The 18943-nt window shown below is 57.7% G+C and overlaps 1 protein-coding gene across 11 annotated transcripts in view; it reads left to right on the top strand.

Moving 5' to 3' along the window:
- Ntng2 (netrin G2) overlaps positions 1 to 18943 on the top strand; it is a 60277-nt gene that overhangs the window by 22225 nt on the left and 19109 nt on the right. For 10 of the 11 annotated variants that reach the window (XM_047524546.1, XM_047524545.1, XM_047524554.1 and 7 more), the window contains exon 3: positions 2913 to 3556. In XM_047524546.1, the coding sequence (XP_047380502.1) occupies positions 2913 to 3556 (644 nt within the window). Of the gene's footprint in view, positions 1 to 2122; positions 2231 to 2912; positions 3557 to 18943 lie in introns of those variants that run through there. The other variant, XM_047524551.1, reaches the window with a different exon arrangement.

Genomic DNA, 18943 nt, shown 5'->3' with positions numbered 1-18943 from the left:
CAGAAAAGTAAAGTGACTTTCTCAAGGTCACACAGCTTCCAAGGATAGAGCTGAGTCAGAACTCAGGGCTTTTAGCCCCACAGCCAGTTTCCCTAAGGCTGCAGACTCCCACGGGGGACCTGGGGCTCCATGGACCCTGGAAGTTGTATGGGAAACATGGTGGGTCACTGCATTTTTCTGGAGGGGGCTTGGAGCAAACTGGGCTCATTCATGGCCAGCTCCATCCCTGGGACTCTCTCCAGGGAAGGGCAGGAAGAGGGCCAGAGCCGGAGCCAGTGCTGCCTGGAAAGGGTGGTGAGTTCGGCCCAGACGCAGCCTTTGCAGAGCACACAGGCCATGCTCCCAGACGGGAATGGAATTCCAGACCACGGGTGGGAGTGTGGCGGGAGAAGAGGAAGAAACAGGAGAGGGCCAGGGAGGGCCGTGCTGGCCCTGCCTGGGGTCATTCCTCCTGCTGGCTGTTAACAGAGCCCACCCCGCAGCAGGCAGGCCGGTGGGTACATGGGCTGATTCATTAGTTGCTGGCCCTCTGCTTCCAGGTCACCGGGCCCTGCAGGCTAGGGTGGAGGCACGCTGGCGGCAGCCAGGTTGGAGCCCCGTCTCCTGGCAGACAGGCTGGAAGCAGACAGGGCTTTGAAGGATCCTGTGTCCCCTTCCCCAGGGACCATCAGGAGGCTAGGCAGGGCAGGGGTCGGGAAGGCAGGGGGATGGGAGAGGGACTGGGGAGGTTAGGTGTGGCTGACTCACAGTCGTTGAAGTGGATGAGAAAATTGGCACTTGACATGAGATGATTGACGTTACTACAGTTACCACTGTATTAATATCTAATAATATGACGATAACAGGAACCATGACCTAGTGGGCAGTCTCAGGTCTAGGCCCTCTATGGGGGCTTCACTGTCTTAGGGAGGGAACTGGGCTCAAAGACCGAGTCAGGTGAGGAGGGCTCCCCAGGGAGGGCCACCCAGGAGGGCCCTAAAAACTGAGAGGAGGGACAGTGGCCAAGAGGTAGAAGCTCTGTGGTGAGAGGGGACAGTGTCAGTGCTGGGTTGAGAGGAGCTTCCAGGTCAGCATGATGTCCCTGGTCCAGCACACAGAGAACCCAGGCTGTGGAGGAGGCCCAGAGACAGCCTCTGGGGAAATGGGAGAAAACCCACGACCTTCCTCCTGCCCCCACCTGCCCCTTTTGCTCACCAGGGATGGGGTTTGTCTTAGCTCAGGCTGCTGGAAAAAGTACCACAGACCCGGTGGCCTTGGTGACAGGAGTGTATCGGTGCTGGAGTCTGAAGTCCCAGGTGAAGGTGGCAAGAGCTTGGTTTCTCCCAAGGCCTCTCTCCAAGGCTCAGAGGTGGCCGCCTCCCCCCTTTGTCCTTGGGTGGCCTTCTCTGCATGTGTGCCCGGGTATTTCTGTGTGTCCACACTTCCTCTTCTTATTCGGACCCATCAGACTGGAGGACAGCCCACCCCAGGGCCTCATTTAATTCAATTGCCTCTTTAAAGACTCTGTCCCCAGTGGGGCTGGGGTTGTGGCTCAGAGGCAGACTGCTTGCCTCGCATGTATGAGGCACTGGGTTCAATTCTCAGCATCGCATATAAATAAGTAAGTAAATAAATAAAGGTCCATCAAACTAAAAAATATTTTTAAAAGACTCCCCAAATAGTCATGTTCTGTGGTACTGGGGATCAGGACACCAACAGGTGGATTTGGGGATAGAGTCATCCCCTAAGGAGGCACGGGGCAGGGCGGTAGAAGGTGTAGGGCTCAGGACCTGGTGCAAACCTTGCCCCAGCCAGGGCCAGCTCTCAGGGTATCTGCCCAGGCTCCTCCTCCCATCCACATGACCGCTCGGTCCACCCTGGACTGGTGCCCTTCCTGGCTGCCGACTGGCAGAGGCACTGAGGGCTGTCCCTCACAGTCAAGCCTGCCTCCTTCACCCCAGCAGCCTGCTACCTTCCTGTCCCCAGGCCTGGCTCTGCCATCCCCACGGGGCCTCTCGGCCCCTCCTCATTCCGGCAACAGCACAGGATGGGGTGTGACAGACCTAGAGCGGGAGCCTGTGGAGGTCCCTCCGCCTGCCAGGGTGTCAGTAAGCTCACCAGCAGTGCAGGGCAGGTGGGCAGGAGGAGGGGCACCAGGCAGGGCAGGAGCCAGCACACCCTCTGAAGCACTGGTCCTGCCTGCCCTGGGCTGCAGTTTCCCCTTCTGCTCAGTGAGGTGCTGGACTTGAGGGTGAGTTCTTTGCACCCCAAGGTCCACGTGGAGTGGACAATGGCACCACGGGGTACCAAGGACAAAGCTATTTTGGTCGAAGAGGGTTTTGTGGATCCTGCATCAGTGAACCCCAGGGCTGGCCCTGCTCACCCAGGCCCTGGGCTGTCTGGGAAGCGGCCACTACAGAGGATCAAAGCTGCGGCCAGAGGCAGGCTGCAGTGCCACCAGCAGGGCTAGCAGGGGTGCTGGCTCAGCCCTTCAGAAGGAGATGCATCCGCTCCCCCTGGAGGGGGCCAAATGGCTCATTTGTGAGTAAGAGGTTTTTAACTCAGATCCAAGCCATTTTGCCTCTGAGCAAACCAGACACCTGAAATATTTATCAAAGGGCTGTAAGTGGTCTGGGGTGCTGTGCGGTTGTTAGTGACTGTGGGCTTTTTTTTTTTTTTTTAATTAATAGACTTTATTTTTTAGATCAGTTTTAGGGTTGCAGAAAATTAAGTGGATAGCACAGAGTGCCTACGGCCCCTGTCTTTCCACCCGGCCAGTCTCCCTGTTGTTCTTTATTGGTGTGGGACAGGGCTCTTCTTCATGAGCTCTGTGATTGCTGGGCAGACATCTGGGTGCACCGGCAGGGGCTGGGAGTGCGGGGGCTCCCCAGGCCCTCAGCAGCCCGCCCACCTGCCTCCTCTCGGCCCTGCAGGAGAACCCCTACCTGTGCAGCAACGAGTGCGACGCCTCCAACCCCGACCTGGCGCACCCGCCGCGGCTCATGTTCGACCGGGAGGAGGAGGGGCTGGCCACCTACTGGCAGAGCATCACGTGGAGCCGCTACCCGAGCCCGCTGGAAGCCAACATCACCCTGTCGTGGAACAAGAGCGTGGAGCTGACGGACGACGTGGTGATGACCTTCGAGTACGGCCGGCCCACAGTCATGGTCCTGGAGAAGTCCCTGGACAACGGGCGCACGTGGCAGCCCTACCAGTTCTACGCCGAGGACTGCATGGAGGCCTTCGGCATGTCGGCCCGCCGCGCCCGCGACATGTCGTCCTCCAGCGCCCACCGCGTGCTGTGCACCGAGGAGTACTCACGCTGGGCGGGCTCCAAGAAGGAGAAGCACGTGCGCTTCGAGGTGCGGGACCGCTTCGCCATCTTCGCCGGCCCGGACCTGCGCAACATGGACAACCTGTACACGCGGCTGGAGAGCGCCAAGGGCCTCAAGGACTTCTTCACGCTCACCGACCTGCGCATGCGCCTGCTGCGCCCCGCGCTGGGTGGCACCTACGTGCAGCGCGAGAACCTCTACAAGTACTTCTACGCCATCTCCAACATCGAAGTCGTAGGCAGGTAAGACCTGCTGGGGCGCGCTGTCACCCGGCTCGAGGAGGGTACCTGGTGCCTGGGACATTACCTGGTTCCCAAGTGGTACCGTGCCTGGGATGTTATCTGATACCCAGGTGGGTACCTGGTACCTGGAACAGTACCTGGTACCTGGCTCTCACCCGGTACCCAGGATGTCACCTATTTGCTGGGTAGTTGCTGAGTCCCAGGATGTTACCTGGCCTAGGACATTATCTGTTACCAAGGACACTCATTGGTTCCTGGGCCATTACCTGGTACCTGGATATTACCTGGGGGTGTAGGTGACCAACTGGTGCTGCATGTCTCAGGCCATTTGTGTATTTGGCAGATGCTAAGCTGGTCTGCAGGGGCAAGGACCTCATCCAGAGCCACCTGTAGATGGGGCTGCTGATTCTGCCTCCTGTGGATCATGGTGAGGGTGGAATAAGTTTAAATTGGTGAAGTGCTCGGAATAGGGCCTGACACAGTGTATGCTAAAAAAAAAAAAAAAAAAAAAAGGTTGGATAAATATATACTGGTTGAAATAATGGCATGCGAGGACTGGGGCAGGCCAAGGGAGGCCCAGGGTGCTGGAGCATAATTGGGCCAGGAGCAGTGTCCGTGGGTACGGGGCTACACCCAGAACCCCAGCGGGACAGCGGGCCCTGGGCACCCTCTGCAGCAGCTCTAAGTACTGCCCAAGTGTGTCACGCCTGATGAGGGGCAGGCAGTTTGCTGCATGGGTGTACAGCTTGATCCTGTGTTCGTGAAGTATGCAGTATGCCTGTGTGTGATTCCTACCTCTTAAATAGGCACTGCGAACAAGTGGCTTCGGGCTCGGGAGAAGCTTTCCAGTGTGGGAAAGTTGGAGGCCCATTGGCGGCTGGTGGCTGGGGCGATTCTCAGTGGGTGGGCGGGCGGGGCAGCCTCTTGCTTCCACTTGTTTGCATTTTGTTTTACTCTGTTTTGCTAGGCTGGAGATTGCACCCTGGGGTACTCTACCACTGAACTACACCCCTCACCCCCGCCGCCCTTTTTTATTTTTAAATGGTCACTGCCACCGTGGACGGGCTACCACGCCAGGTTCATTATATTTTACTTTGACAGAGTGTGTGGATTCCAGGAGACAAAGGCAAAGGAAGACATATGGAGAGTTGTCAGGTTCAGGGCTGGCAGACCAAGTGAGGCAGGTACACATGCAGGGGTCAGTTTGGACTCCCATGATTCTTAGCCTTCCCTAAGTTTGACAGGAGATTTAAAATCAGGAATGCTCTGGAAACCACCTGATAGATGAACACTGTTGTGAAGCCGGAAGCCCTGGTTTTGGTCTCTGTTTTTTCTGTGACCTCTGACCTCTGCCCTTGGAATGCATTGCACATTCCAAGGTTGGACAAGGCTCGCTCTCCCCAGCCAGCTGAGCAGGTCGGGTGGGAACCCCGTCCGCAGGCCTCCCCAGGGTTGTGGCCTATTTTCTGGCCTGCCTTGGGCTGCCACAGGGGACCCTCGTCTTCTCAGCCTGTCCAAAGCCCCTGCCCTATACTTCATTTGTGCCTCATGCAGGTTCCTGATGTCTGGGCCAGCTGCTGGGCCAGGCCTGGATGGTGATAGTCGGGCCTGTGGGGCACCTTAAACCTCTGCAGAGTGACTATCTTTCTGGTGACCTGAAGTTCAGGTCTCACCCCTCCATGCTCCTCTCCAGGACTCAGTTTCCCGTCTGTGACAAGAGGATTGGGGTTGCCCAGAGCCTGCATCTTCCTGATAAGGTAGCAGGTGACCCCTGCCCATTGGTACACAGCTCCTCTGGGCACCCAGCCTGGTGGGCACACGATTCCATCCACAGGTAGAATAAATACTCTGCAGGCAGGAGGTTGGCAGGAGTGCGGCAGCTCGGTTGTGGATTAATCAGGTCTGGTTAGGTGGTTGGGCCACAGTCTGTGACTTCCTCCTCTTTCCTTCTGGGAACCACACCCCCCCCAAACCAGAGGACCCAAAGGCAAAGGCAGTGAAGGGCCCGACAGATGTTCTTGAGTGTTCTCAGTTTCTGGGATTTCAGACTGAAACTTTTCTGGGATTCCCTGAGCATTTCGTGGTCCATGGTGCCTCCCACTGTGACCTGCTGACAATCTGGAAAATATTCATCGAACATTTGCTGCAGGCTCATTTGCTCTTCAGTGCTGTATTAACGGCTTCATGTGTATTTTCTCATTTGATCAATATTCATTTAATTCCCTGATGGTTACTGGGGCCGACGATCCCACAAGCTGAGGAAAAGCACTGAACCAGCCAGACCTGAACCCTGCCCCTTGGCGCTTTCCCTGCAGGACTGGGCTCCCCCAGCCTCATGTTTTCAGAAGAGGAATCGCACAGCTAAACTAAGTGTCAGCCAGCCAGGACCCAAACCCAAGCGCACCCGACCTCTGTCCAGTAGGTCTCCACCACTGAGCCTCCTCTGGCCACGTGCCGGCCCCACAGGCTCCTCCGCCCTGACCCAGCTCTGGGCCTTCCCTTCCTGTGCTCCATGTGTGTACTGGGGCCACCTCCCTGGCCTCTCCTCCAGGGTCCACAGTCCTGTGATTCAGATGTGGCTACCCGGATGACAGGAGAGGCAGGAGAGGCGTGGCGGAGGCACCTGGCTGCTGCTGGGGAGGTGGCCTGAGGGGCTGGAGAGTGAGGAGCTGGCGCTGGGTCCACAGGACCAGTGTCCACAGAGCCTGGGAGACGTCTGAGAAAAATGGCCCAGCAGAAGCCATAGGGAAGGGTGTGGTCTGTGGAGAAATGGAGCTGGCAGGCCCTTCACGGGACGGATGGTAGACCCAAGTTTGCCAGATCTTCTGATGTCACAAGAAAAGGCACACAGCTTTTTTACTGAACCCAATAAAAAATACCAGGATTGAGCCCAGGGGTGCTTAACTATGATGCCACACCCCCAGCCCTCTTTTGTATTATATTAGACACAGGGTCTCACTGAGTTGCTTAGGGCCTCACTAAGTTGCTGAGGCTGGCTTTGAACTCGAGATCCTCCTGCCTCAGCCTCCCAGGTCACTGGAACTACAGGTGTGTGTCACGGTCACCACTCCTGGCAGGTGCACAGCTCTTTAAGAAAAACTCTGAAACTCTGTCCAAGTGAAACAAAATTCTGCTCAACCCTGGGGGCTCACGGGCCGCCAGCGCACCCCTCCATCGGGAAGCGCGGGGTCTTCTTGCGTTGTGGCAACAGCAACCCCCTGGCAGGGCTGGCCCGCTGGCAGCTGGTGCTCCAGGTCTGGGGTTGGGGGAAGCAGGAGTTCATCCTTTCTCACCCCCTGGCCCTGCCTCTGAGACAGACTCCTCTGCCCAGAAAATTCTCACAGACTCCAAGGAACCAGCCTAGCTGGGCCTTTGCCCTCCAGGGACAGGAAGGGAGTGAGTCCCCTGCTCCTGGGGTTCTCATGCGGAGCAGTGTGGTTTGTGGGGGTGATGGAGATAGATCTTGCACCTGTCTGTTCAGCAGCGGCAGCGTGGGCCTGGGAGCAGGAACGGCAGGCGCGGTTCTTTCAGCGTGTCTCTGCCAGGCCTGGTGTCCTCGCCCTCTTTTGCTGGGGAAGCTAAAGCCCTCAAGAGGGAGGACACCTGCCCAGGCTGGGCCCGGGCCTGATCTGACCTGAGGACTGGAAACCGACCGGGGCCTGGCTGCTCGTCCTGGGGCCCTGGGCTGCCCCTGTCCCTCTCTGTTGCCTACTCGTCTCCTCTCATGAATGTCCTGTCCCTATTGATTGCCTGGTAACTGGAGATGGACGGAGCACAGGACCAGAATAGAAACAGCAGAGGGAGGAGAACCTCAGAGGGCGGGTGGGGAGAGGGGACTGCAGAGAGACGGCGCTGTCCAAAGCCCCACCCGTTCTGGACCGGACCCTCCCTCTGGTCTCTTCCTGCTCTACAGGAAATTCGGGGCCAAGAAGTGAATTTTGGGATGTCACATAACTCTGTGACCCCAGCTGGGACCTGGGGGGGACGGTGCTGCCCCTCAGCAGTCGTCACTATCGCTTACTGAGCAAGTCTCACAGCCCAGCTGGCGTCCTGAGTGTCACTGTCCCCCTTAGACATAAGGGGAAACTGAGGACTAACAAACAGATGGAGGTGCCCTTTAGGATGGCTGGCATCAGGAAAACAAAGGAACAAGTGTTGGCGAGGGTCTGGACAGACTCAGGCCTTGCTGGTGGGAGTGGAACATGGTGTAGCCCCTGCGGAGAACAGTAGGTTGGTTCCTGAGAAAGCTAGATATGGAATTATCATGTGATCGGAAATTCTCCATTTAAGCATATACCTTAGAAGAAGGGAAGCAGGACTCCAACAGATATTCACACATCCATGCCCGTAGCCGTTGCCAAGACTCAAACAAACCAAGTGTTCATTGCCAGATAGATGAATAAATGAGTGTGGTCTATACTCACGGTGGAATATTATTCGGCCTTAAAAAGAAGGAAATTCTGAAACATGCAATAATGTGGTTGAATCATAAAGACATTATGCCCAGTGAAAGAAGCCAGTCACAAAGATGAGTGGGGTAGCCCTCCACTTACACAAGGTCCCCTGAGCACTCAGATTCACAGAGACAGAAAGGAGAGAAGCCGTGATCCCACCCACTGGGGCTTGTGGGGACTGAGGCAGGAGAATCACAAGTTCAAGACCAGCCTGGGAAACTTAGAGGCCAGTCTGGGAAGCTTAGAAAGACCCATCTCAAAATTTAAACAAAAGTTTTGGAGTCGCTCGTTGGTAGAGAAAGTTGGTGGCGGCACAAGGCCCTGGGCCTGGTCCATGGCACTGTACAAGAAGAGAACGATGGTTTCCAGGGGCCGGGGGCGGAGCTGTGTTTACGGGGCAGAGCTCCAGTTGGGGTGATGCGGTGGATGGCTGGGTGTCAGACTCTGCAGGTGAAGTCCTGGTCGGGTCACCGACCCACCTGAGCCTCCTTCCCTTTCCATCATGTGGGACAGTAACCTTGAGGTTTAACTGGGACCCTGCCTGAAGAGGGTGGGGAGCCGTGGCCCCGGGGCGCGGGGGGCGGGCGTCAAGCCCCGGCTGGCATCGGCGTGTAGCTAGAGCGCCAGGTCACAGCGAGCCTGGGGTCTTCTGCAGGCTTGTGGACTGTGAGGAGGCGGAGCGTCCATGGCACTCCCAGAAACTAAGTGCTGTGTGTGCTGTGGTCAGCTGGAGAGGACCTCGTTTCCACTTCATTCCCAAAGGGGCGTCCCTAGAAGACAGCTTTGTGTTCTGCTGTCCAGAACTGTGTTTCCAACCCGGTGTATCCGTGCCCAGCTCTCTGGGGGCAGAGATTTCATTAATTGCAGTTCACTCACCTTTAACCGCCCTTCCCGTGCCTCCTGAACTGTTGCCTCTATCAGCGTGACGCACGTGATTTGTGCACCTGCTGAGGAGCAGAGGTGGCCGCGGGGCAGCCTGGGCTGGGGAGTGTGGATCCCTGGGCCAGTGGCCTCGTGAGGCCCCTCTGGTGCAGAGGAGGCAGGAGGGGGCCTGGGGTTAGCCAGGAGCCCACAGATGCTCTGGGGAGGGAGTGGCTCAGGCCACGCCTGCCCTGAGATTCCTCTGTGCGGCCAGAGGCCTTTCCTCCAGGACTTCTCTCACCTTCCTATTAATCCACTCAGATACTTTTCGCCAGTGCTGTGTTTGTGTCCTTGGGTGACTTTCAAGATGCCACACTGGGTGACTTGAAACAGGAGAGTCTCACCTCACAGTCGTGGAGGCCAGAGGTCTGCAGTCCACTCTGGAACCATGGGAGAGCAATCCCCGGGCTCCTGGGCGTGGGCTCCTCACTGCAGCCTCGCCTGTCCTCTTCCTGCGTGGATATTGGCACCTGTCTCCCCTGTCCTGCCCATCAAATCAGATTTAGGGGTCGCCCACCCTCACAATGGCTTCATCTTCTATCTTAGGCATAGCACCAAAGATTTGTTTAGGACGTCCGCATATCTTCTGTGGACACAGTTGAAGCCATGGCAGGCACTACTCGGTGCTGGACACGACCAGGTGCTGGGCTCCAGGAGCTTCAGGGGCCGACACTCTGGTGGGGACAGTGTTGGGATAGACAAACCAAATAGCTCTAGACTGGAACCAAGCCAGGGGAACATGGGAGTGGACCTGGGACCAACCTGAGGCTTGGGCCCCATGGCCAGGGAGGGTCCTTGACTTGGGGAGGTGGGGGCCATTGCCAGCCGGGCAACGGCAGGCGTGCAGGTGCCTAGGCTGTGCCTTCCGAGACTTAATGTGCCCTGGCCACGAGCCAGGAGCTCTGTGGGGCAAGAGCAGGCGGGCCAGGCTGTGCCGGTCCCACGCAGGGAGCTAGCTTGTCCCGTCCTGGGTTGGTGGACGCCTTTGCAGAGTGCAGGCTTCTGGTGCGTGGAGAGCGGGGCTTGGCAGGTGGAGCTGGAGACGTGACCAGTCCCTCCAAGCCTGCTGGGTCCTGGCAGCGGAGGGAGGAGATGGGGGCCACCTGGATGGTCCTTGGCAGTGGAGTTGACAGAGGGCTGGGGGTGGGCGGGGAACAGGGGCCTCCAGGGGTCCCCCAGGGATCAGGTTTGAGACACTGGGTAGATGGGATTGAATGGAAAGAACTCAAGGAAAAAATTTCTGGAGGGAATTTTAAATTTTTTTCGTTTTATTTTTGTATCGTCTTGCAGCAAGTTGACCTTTTGAGGGTAAAATTGTATAGCTTTTAGCACGTGTGTAGACTGACGTGGCTACACCGTGGCCTGGATCCAGAACAGCCTCGTGCCCCGCGCTGCCCCAGGCACCTGCTCTCCCCATGCCCTGCTCTCTGAGGCACAGCCCCCTGAGGGTGGAAACACACCTCAGCTCAGTGACTTTGAGGTTTGGCCCCTTTCTGCCCAGTGGGCTTGTTCCTGCTTGTCCCAGGGCAAGATCCCCTGTGGGTGTCGTGCTGTAGCTGGTGCACCATTCTTGAGCCGGAGGGTGTCTGGTGGCTTTGCTGGTGGGCATCTGCTTGCCTGTGTGAGGACCTGCCAAGGCCTCCTGCAGAGGGAAGAGCCGGGAGAGGCTCTGTGTGGACCTGTTGATCTCCAGGCACCTTCGAGCAGCTTCGCCCCTCCAAGGGTGACGTGCCGGCAAGACTGGGCGTCCCAGATGGGAAGGCCAGGGTGGGTTCGTGGGCTCAGCAACATGGAGGTCGAAGGTGACTTGTGGAGGGTAGGGTGTGAAGCCACTAGGGTGTGGACGGAAAAGGATTTTAAGCTCGGAATAAGGGGCAAATGCGAGGGGTGTCCATGAGTTCGGCTCCACAGGGGAGCAGGGAACAGGGCCTGGGCCGCTGGCAGAATGGGGGAGGGGTTTTTCCTGAGGAGATGGGAGGCACCGTGGCACCCTGGTGTCCTGGTGGAACAATCTGGAACTTCTGGGGCAAGAGTGGAGAGACAGCAGGAAAGCTCTGGAGAAAGCAACCAGGGCAGGAGGGCATGTCTGAGCAGACGGGCACGGGCTGAGACGCAGTGGAGAGAAGGCTGACTGATTCCACAGGTGGTCAGGAAGCCCACCCCAGCACCTTCTGGAGACCCACAGCCCTGAGGGGTGGCCCTTCCTCGTGGCTCATGGCGACCCCTTCCTGCATGCAGAGCGGGAGCCCGGGCCACGGTGCCACAGAGCAGCGTGAGCTGGAGCCACAGCTCCTTTTACTTGCCACTCTGTGGCCCAGGGCAGGTCTCCTCTGTGCCTCCAGCCTCAGTTTCCCCACAAACAAAATTGGATCCTTCTGTAGTGAGTGTTGTCGGAGAACCTGCAGGTTAGCTCCAGGCCTGGCACACACCTGTGCCCTGGAAAGGGACTATTGTCGCCTGTGATTCAGGGGCCTGAACACAGGCCCTGCTTCCTGGGCCCTGTGGAATCCCTGGGCCCTGTCAGGCCTGGCTCTGTCCCCCATCCTTTCATTGGTTAGTGAAGTCATTCTAATATTAGGCGTAGCCGGAAGTGACCTCGGGAATGCTGCCGCATCGGGGTGCAGTCCTTCCCACTGGGCCAGCGTCAGCAGCTGCCCTCCAACCCCAGCTTGGGGCCTCATGGGCCTTGTCAGCCATAACAGGCTAATGAGGCCTGGACAGGATAGGCGGAGCTGGAGATTGGAAGCCCCATGGGAGGGGGACCAGTTCCAGACCAACTGTCACACCCTGTTCTTGTCCCCTGCCTTTACCCTGAGCCCTCACTAGCTGGGCTGTGGACACAAACATCCTAACAGAGGAGCCTGGGCAGGTCATTTTGAAGCTTTGCTGGTAGGTGGATGCCTGCATGGGCTTGTGGAGGGTGCTGGGGATGGAGTCCTGAGATGCTCTTCTACAAGCTACACCCCCGCCCTTTATTTTTCAGTTCGAGGCAGGGCCTCGATAAATTGCTTCGACTGGCCTCAAACTTGCCACCCTCCTGCCTCAGCCTCCCCAGTTGCTGGGATTACGGGTGTGCGCCACCATGCCTGGCTTCAGACGTGTTTTAGATGTTCCCTGTGCCTACCCACTCCAGGCCACACACACCAAGTCACACGATCCAGGCGTTCATAGTGCACCCAGGTTCACGTGCACACTGGTCCCTGCCACGTACATGAACACACTTCCCGAGCACCAGCCAGGTGCCCACTGACCCTGCTCCCAGCTGCACACCGGGAGCAGCCTGGAGTCAGCAAGGGGCCTTGGCCTGACTGCCCAGCCTGAGTTCTCCAGCCTTCTCCCACATTCCAAGTCGCCCACTGTGCGCCTGGGTTCCTGGAGGTCACCTGCCACTCTGAGGAAATGCCCCTTTGTGGACTCCTGGCCACTTTCCACCCCTCTCAGCCTGAGCACCCATCAGCTCCCAGCCCCTGAGAAAAGAGAAAAGAGGCGTCAGGGCATCAGGATTTTGTGTGTGGGCGACTGGCCCCGCCCGTTGCTCCCTGAAGTCTGGCCTTGCCCTCAGTCTTCCCAGACGAGGACGCGGCCACGCCCTCTGCACGCTTCCCTCCAGGGCTTCTGCTGACCAGCCTGCTAGGCCACGCGCCTCCCTGCCCTGCACTGGGGCAGGCCATGGTGTTCTTGTCCCCAGTGCTTCTGCCCTCCTCGCCCTCAGCACTGGTGGAGAGGTCTCTCTGGAGCTCCTGAAGGCTGCAGCCCTCATGGCTTCGCCTCTGGGCCTCCTTGGTCTTGGAGGGGCGCAGAGTCCCACCACCATAGCCGCCACACACATGCCATCCGACACCCCACACAGGCTCCGAGCTCTGCGGGGTCCCGGCCCGTGGCACCTGCACCAGAAAGCAGGCAGGCTGCGCGTGTGGGGAACTCACTCATGCCAGTTCATGGACAAGTGGACTCACTTAGCTGAACAAATGAGTCTCATTATTTGTCTCTCCCAAGAAAAGGACTGGGGAGTGGGGCCAGCTGGGAGGCAGAGGCGGAGCCAGAGAGCTCCCTGAGTCCCCTCGGCCACCCACCCTTCTGTCGTGGCACCTGCTCCCGGTCCTTCCTGGGTGCGGGGAGTCAGCTCTTTGGCCTAGGGCTTGGGCCTGGCTCTTCCTCAGGGGTGAAGGGACATCCCCTAGGAAAGAGGGAATCTTGCATTAGGGAGCCGGCCTGGTCCTACCCAGTGTCGCCTAAGCCCACCAGCCCCCCACGTCCCCCTCTCCCGTGCTCTGGGAGGCTGCCTGGCTTTGTAATGGGTAATAGGATTTATCAATGGACTGGGAGAGGTGGCGGATGTTAAGCACTTAATATAGAAGCCCAAATTTGATTTAACCAATGAACTCAATTGCATCCCGGGAGGAACACCAGCCGGCGTCCGTCCACCTTACCCTGGCAAAGCTGGTCAGGTGGCCGAGGCCCCCACCTCCTCTTCTCAGGGCCTCTGGTCTTGATTGGCAGTTTGGGGAGCCTTTGTCCCTTCCTTGGCCACACCTTCCCATGCCACCTGTTGTCTGGAAGCCCAACTCTTCCTGGCTCCCCCTCAGTGCAATCCCAGATACATGATGGCCTCCTGGTCACTTCTTACCTGTGGACCCAGCCAACCTCTTGGGCTTCTCTCCTGACCTTTTCTTGCATTAACCGCTGCCAGAGATGGCCTCTCCTTCTGCCTACCAAAACATATCTACGACCCCCAGGCCGTGGAGTCCCGTGACAGCTTGGCTCAAGCAGGAGTGGGTGGGCAGAGTGGCCGTGTCCAGGAGGAGGACTTGAATGCTGGCCCGCCGCTAGTGCCACCCGTGAGGCTTGAGGCCCATCACTGGCCTTGCCAGGCTCAGGGGAAAGCCCTCGGGCCACCTCTTGTGGAGGCAGGAAGTGCCCTGGGGACACCCCTCCCTGCCCTGCAGACATCTCCAGGCCAGCCCAGGGACGGGGCTTGCCTCGGAACCCAGGAGCCCGGGAAAAGGCTTTCCCAAAACAAAAGACCAGTCTTCCCTGAAGGACCACGCTCTCCCTGGCGAGAGCCCCTGCCGCTGAGTCGGACGGTGGCCTTGCTCCCGACTGCGCCCTTCGGGCATCAGAACCGCTCAGGTCTCCCCTCCATTCGGCCAAGGTGTGATAACATGTCACCAAGTCTCGACGCCCTGCAGTGTGGCCTTGTGAGGAAGGACGCCCTCCCCGCCCGGGCCCGGGCGCCCGTTTCAGGGGACGCCTATGAACGCTCCATGCCTCATGGGTCTGGGCCTCTGGGGAGCCGCCTAGGGCCCCCTCTCCCTGCACAGCCGGCACGTCCTGGCTCACTCACTCCCCGCTTCTCGCCTCCCCCAGGAGTGGTGACATCACTTTCCGGCAGCCAGGGGTTGACCTACATTCCACCCGCCCTCCTGTCTGGGAGATGCTCCAAACACCCTGCTCCTCACCGGGAGGAGGGAAGGACCCAGCTCACGATTTTTGTGGCACACCAGTGCCAGGCCCAGATCCAGATGGTGCCCCTGCTGGCAGCTCCTGGGCACTGCCCGCCCCTCCCTGCAGGGCAGGGCACGCTCCAGCCTGGCACGGACTGGTGTCCCTGCTGTCCTGCGTGTGGCTGGCTGTCAGATCCCCAGCTGTGCCTGCCACGTTTCCGAGAACTTGGGTTGTCTTCCCCTGGAGGTGAGGCCTGGCGCTACTCCTGAACAGTTGTGATCTCCTGGGGCCCAGTAGGGACTCGCCAATTCCAGAAAAAGAGGCAACTTATCTGAGAAGGTCACTGCAGCTCTCTGTCCATGGGTAGACAGAGGGCCAGCAGGCCCAGCTGCTAGCGGGTGAGTAGGTGTGCTCCACCCCGGGAAGCCAGAGGGGCAGGGGTGCGGGCGGAGGGTAAACCTCAGCCACACAGTGAGCAGAGGTGGCAGGGGGTCTGTCAAATGAAATGCAGGATTCCCCATTAAGTTTAAATTTCAGATCAACAAGGAATAGTTTTTAGTATAAGTATATCCCAGATATTTTATGGGATATACTTATGCTAACAAAAGTTATTCATTGTCTATCTAAAAGTCACATATAACCTGGCACCTGCATTTTTATTTCTCTTTTTTGTTTTTGTGAGATTTTTTCCTTTGGAGCTGAGGTCTCCCTCTGTTGCCAAGGCTGGCCTCGAACCCCAGTTTCAAGTGCAACAATGTCAGCAGCTGGTGTTGGTGGGGGGCTCCCTCTGGGGCCCTGTGCTGAGCTGCCAAGTGTCATCTGGACACATGGGAACAGCACATTCCAGTGCCACAGACCACTGGCAATCCCAAGACCTGCCCACCTTGGCACAGACATAGGGGTAGGGCTTTAACCCAGCAGTCTGTTCACGCCTCCCCACATCCACAGACACTGAGGACCTACTGGGCACCAAGCAGTGTGAGGCACCCTGGACAATTAAGTACCGAGATTGGTATCCGAGATACCGTGTGGTCTTTCCTTTTGTGACAGAAGTGGACTGAGATGCAGAGAAGTGACTTGCTCAAGGTCACCTAGCAAATCAGCAACAGGGCTGGGGCCAGAACCTGGCTGCTGGCTGTGTGTGTGTGCGCACGTGCGTGTGTGCACGCGTATATGTGTGTGCATGTGCGTGCGTACGCGTGTGTGTATGTGTGCGTATGCGTGCATATGCGTATGTGTGTGTGTGCATGTACGTGTGTGTGCATGTACGTGTGTGTGTTCGAGTATGCGTGTGTGTTGCACACTGTGCTTGTTGCCCCAGCACCTTTTCCACCACGGCCCAGAGCTGGCACCGGGGGCTCTGTGTTGGGCGGGCCCAGGTCCTCGTGGGCCCGGAGTCTCCCTGCAGGCAGCCAGCCTCATACTGTCCCTCGGTTCCTGATTAAGTTCTGCTTTCTAGTGGACGGGACAAGTGCTGTGTAGCCGTCAGGTGGCCCAGCTGGTGGCTTTCTGGGGAGGCCAAGGGCACTCCAAGGTCAAATTCAGTGATTCCTTGGGAAAACTGACCCCACAGATGAAGGGGAGAAATTTGGACTGAAGGCCCAGTTGGGACGCCCCCACCCCTCTGGATGGAGGCAGAGGCTGGTGTCCGGAGGGAACATGATTCAGGATCCTTTTATTCTGGGGCTGCCTTTGTTTAGAGAAGGCCAGGCTCAGAAGTGCCCCCCAAGACCTCCTCTTCCACCCAGAGACGCGGTGAGTTATTAGCCTTGACCCATCTCAGTCTTGGCTTCTCACCTGCGAAGGGGAGGAGCGGGGCCTTCGGGTTTTCACAGGATTTGGTTAATAATGCACAGTGCCCGACCATGTATGAGTGCTCCTGAATTATTTATCTGTGCTTGCTTATTTATTTTATTTACTTCATCTCCCAAAGGCCTGCTGGAAGAGGGAAAGAAATCACAGGACACTGGCCTGAGGGAGGGAGGAGTCACATGCCTGGGTCTGGAGGGATGGTGGCCTGGTTGCACTTCCAGGGGTCCCTGTCACATGGAGACTTCAGGCCGCTTCCCACTACCTGCATGAAACCCTTCCTACAGTACGGTTCACCGGTTGTGTGGCCTTGAGCAACTCGCTTAACTTCTCTGTGCCTCATTTCCTTGTCTATAAAAAGGAAATTGGAGTAGCATCTCTTATTAAGGCTCTTGTGAAGAGCTAGGTACGTTCGTTCACGGAAGGCTTTCAGGATCCCTGGCTCTAGGCACTCCTAAGCGGGAAACCAGTGCTCACTGCACATTTCTACACCTGAAGCCAGCTCTCTGTAGCCAGTGTCTCCGCTGGTCCTTCGGCAGCTCTGTGAGGTGCTGCTCCTGCCAGCTTCTCCCAGGGTAGGAAGCTGGGAATAGACCAGGTCAGCACTTTACTCAGGTCACACAGCACGTGGCAGAACGGCCCAGGCCAGTGGACATGGGGAACAGGGCCTCCCATTCCCATCCCTGGGAAGGGCACAAGGAAAGAACGCAACCCTGTGTGGTTTCTGCCGTGTGCTGGGCTCATTCTGCACCAGGCCTGGTGTGCGGGCAGTGGGCAGCTGGCAGGGGGCGTCTCTGCCCCTTCACTCCTGCCCCGGGTCACGGCCACATCGCTGATCTGAATGACAACCCAGGCTAAGCAAGACGGGACAGCCTGTGCCGAGCCCCGCCCACCAAGGCCACAGGGCTCCTGGGAGTGCAGACGTGGGGCAGCTGGGGAACCTTGGGCTGCTCAGTCCTCCTCTCAGGCCTCAGCTTCCCCGTCTACACGGTGTTGATGGTGATCACCGTGGAGGGCAGTGCTGGTTCCCACGGGCTGTCAGAGCGGCCGTCATGCCGAGTGAGCACCCAAGTGTCTTTGTGTCTTCCTGGCAGCCGCTGAGGCCCAAAGCCATGGGGCTACACGTGAGCTGCTCCCTGGGCTCAGGCCTCACTCTGCCCTCGCCAGCCCGGCCGTGCACCCCTCCCCCACCCGCCCTGCAGCCCCCCATTTGAAACCTGCAAGTCAGTGGCTCTCAACACCCCAGATCCAGGCTACCAGCGCCACGGGCAATTTTAAACCATTTTTGTCGCCCTATAAAAGATGTTAGGCATCTCCGTTAGTCCCATCCCCATCAGCCCAGCCTGGCCTTCCCCGATTCGTCCCCAGAGATTTGCCAACGCTGGGCATTTTGTATAAATGGTGTCACACGGTATCTGTCCTTTGGTGTCTGGTTCGTTTCGCTTGGCATGAGGTTTCCAGGGTTCGGCTGTGGGTCTGTATTCCATCTCTTTTGTTTACTCCAAAGTCTTGGTCATTTACCCCCGTGTTTCCCATTGAGAGTTTTCTGGTCTTTGCTCTTACATTCAGGTCTTTGCTGCATTTTGAGTTGCTTTTTCATACCGTGTGACGTAAAGGTCCGACTTCATGCTTGTGCCTGTGGATATCCCATTGTATTTCTTTAAATTAATAACTTTAATTTTTTTGGCTTCACCTAGGCAATGACATTCCTGAGATCACAGGTCCGTTTGATAAGTTCATTGAAAGAAAGACTCTGTATTCAAAACTAGATGGAGGCCTTTGGAGCTGTTTAACATTTCATGCACCCTTTACCCCAGATCACCTCAATGCCAGCCTGCGAGCTGACAGGACCATGAGGACTTCCACAGCCAAGGAGAGTGCCTGCAGGGAGGGGCTGCCCTGACAAGTGGCACTTGGCCTGGCGCCTGGCACTGCCCCTCAGCGTTAGCTCCAGGAGGGCCAGAGCCTCGAAGCACTGTCAAGTCAGAGGGAAAGCGTGGGCGAAGGCTCAGAGGGCGGCAGGATGCAGAGGCAGGGAGGGACAGGTGAAGGGACAGGCGGAGGGACAGGAGAGAGCCAAGACGTCAGGCCCCATTCCCAAGCGCGCACACACGCATGCGAGTCACCCAGAGCCACCCGTGGAAGTCAGGAAGACCAAGCAGTGCCTGCTGTTGGCTGGGACTGGGTGCCAGCCCTTGGCCAGCCTTCCCACGCCATGCTGGGAGGGCAGTTCTCCCCTCCTCCCCTGAAGAGGGGGCACGGTGCTCATCCCAGGGCTCAGCCAGGGTGTGGGACTGGCCAGGACGTGTCTCATGTTCCTATAGGAGACAGGATTGGGGAGCAGGGCTGGCAGGATGGGGCCTGAGCAGAGCCAGGGTCAGGGAGGGACAGCTGGACTGGGGTCAGGAGTGACCAACTGTGTGACCTTGGGCAGGCCGCCCCCACCACGCGCCCAGGCCTGTCCAGCTCTGACAGCCTGCGAGTCCCTGTTATCATGGTTGCAATATGCTGCTCAGATTCAGCTGGGCTCTTATGCATTTTTAATAAGCCAAGGTCAATGTGATCACCCAAAGTTGATGGCAATCTTTTCTTTATGTAGCTGATGTCTAAAAATATCCCTTCCTCAGGCCAGTGGTGTGGAGAACATTCCTGGTTTCATACAACTGGGGTATTCCTCTCCTGCTAGCTCAGTGGGGTGTTAAATAGGAATTCAGAAGGAAAAAACTGAAACCTTCTGAGGTCAAATGCATTCTGCAAA

The sequence above is a fragment of the Sciurus carolinensis genome, chromosome 14, assembly GCF_902686445.1.
Source record: "Sciurus carolinensis chromosome 14, mSciCar1.2, whole genome shotgun sequence".
Taxonomy (NCBI): Eukaryota; Metazoa; Chordata; class Mammalia; order Rodentia; family Sciuridae; genus Sciurus; species Sciurus carolinensis.
Note: the sequence above shows the minus strand (reverse complement) of the source record. Positions and strands in the feature narration are given on the sequence as shown.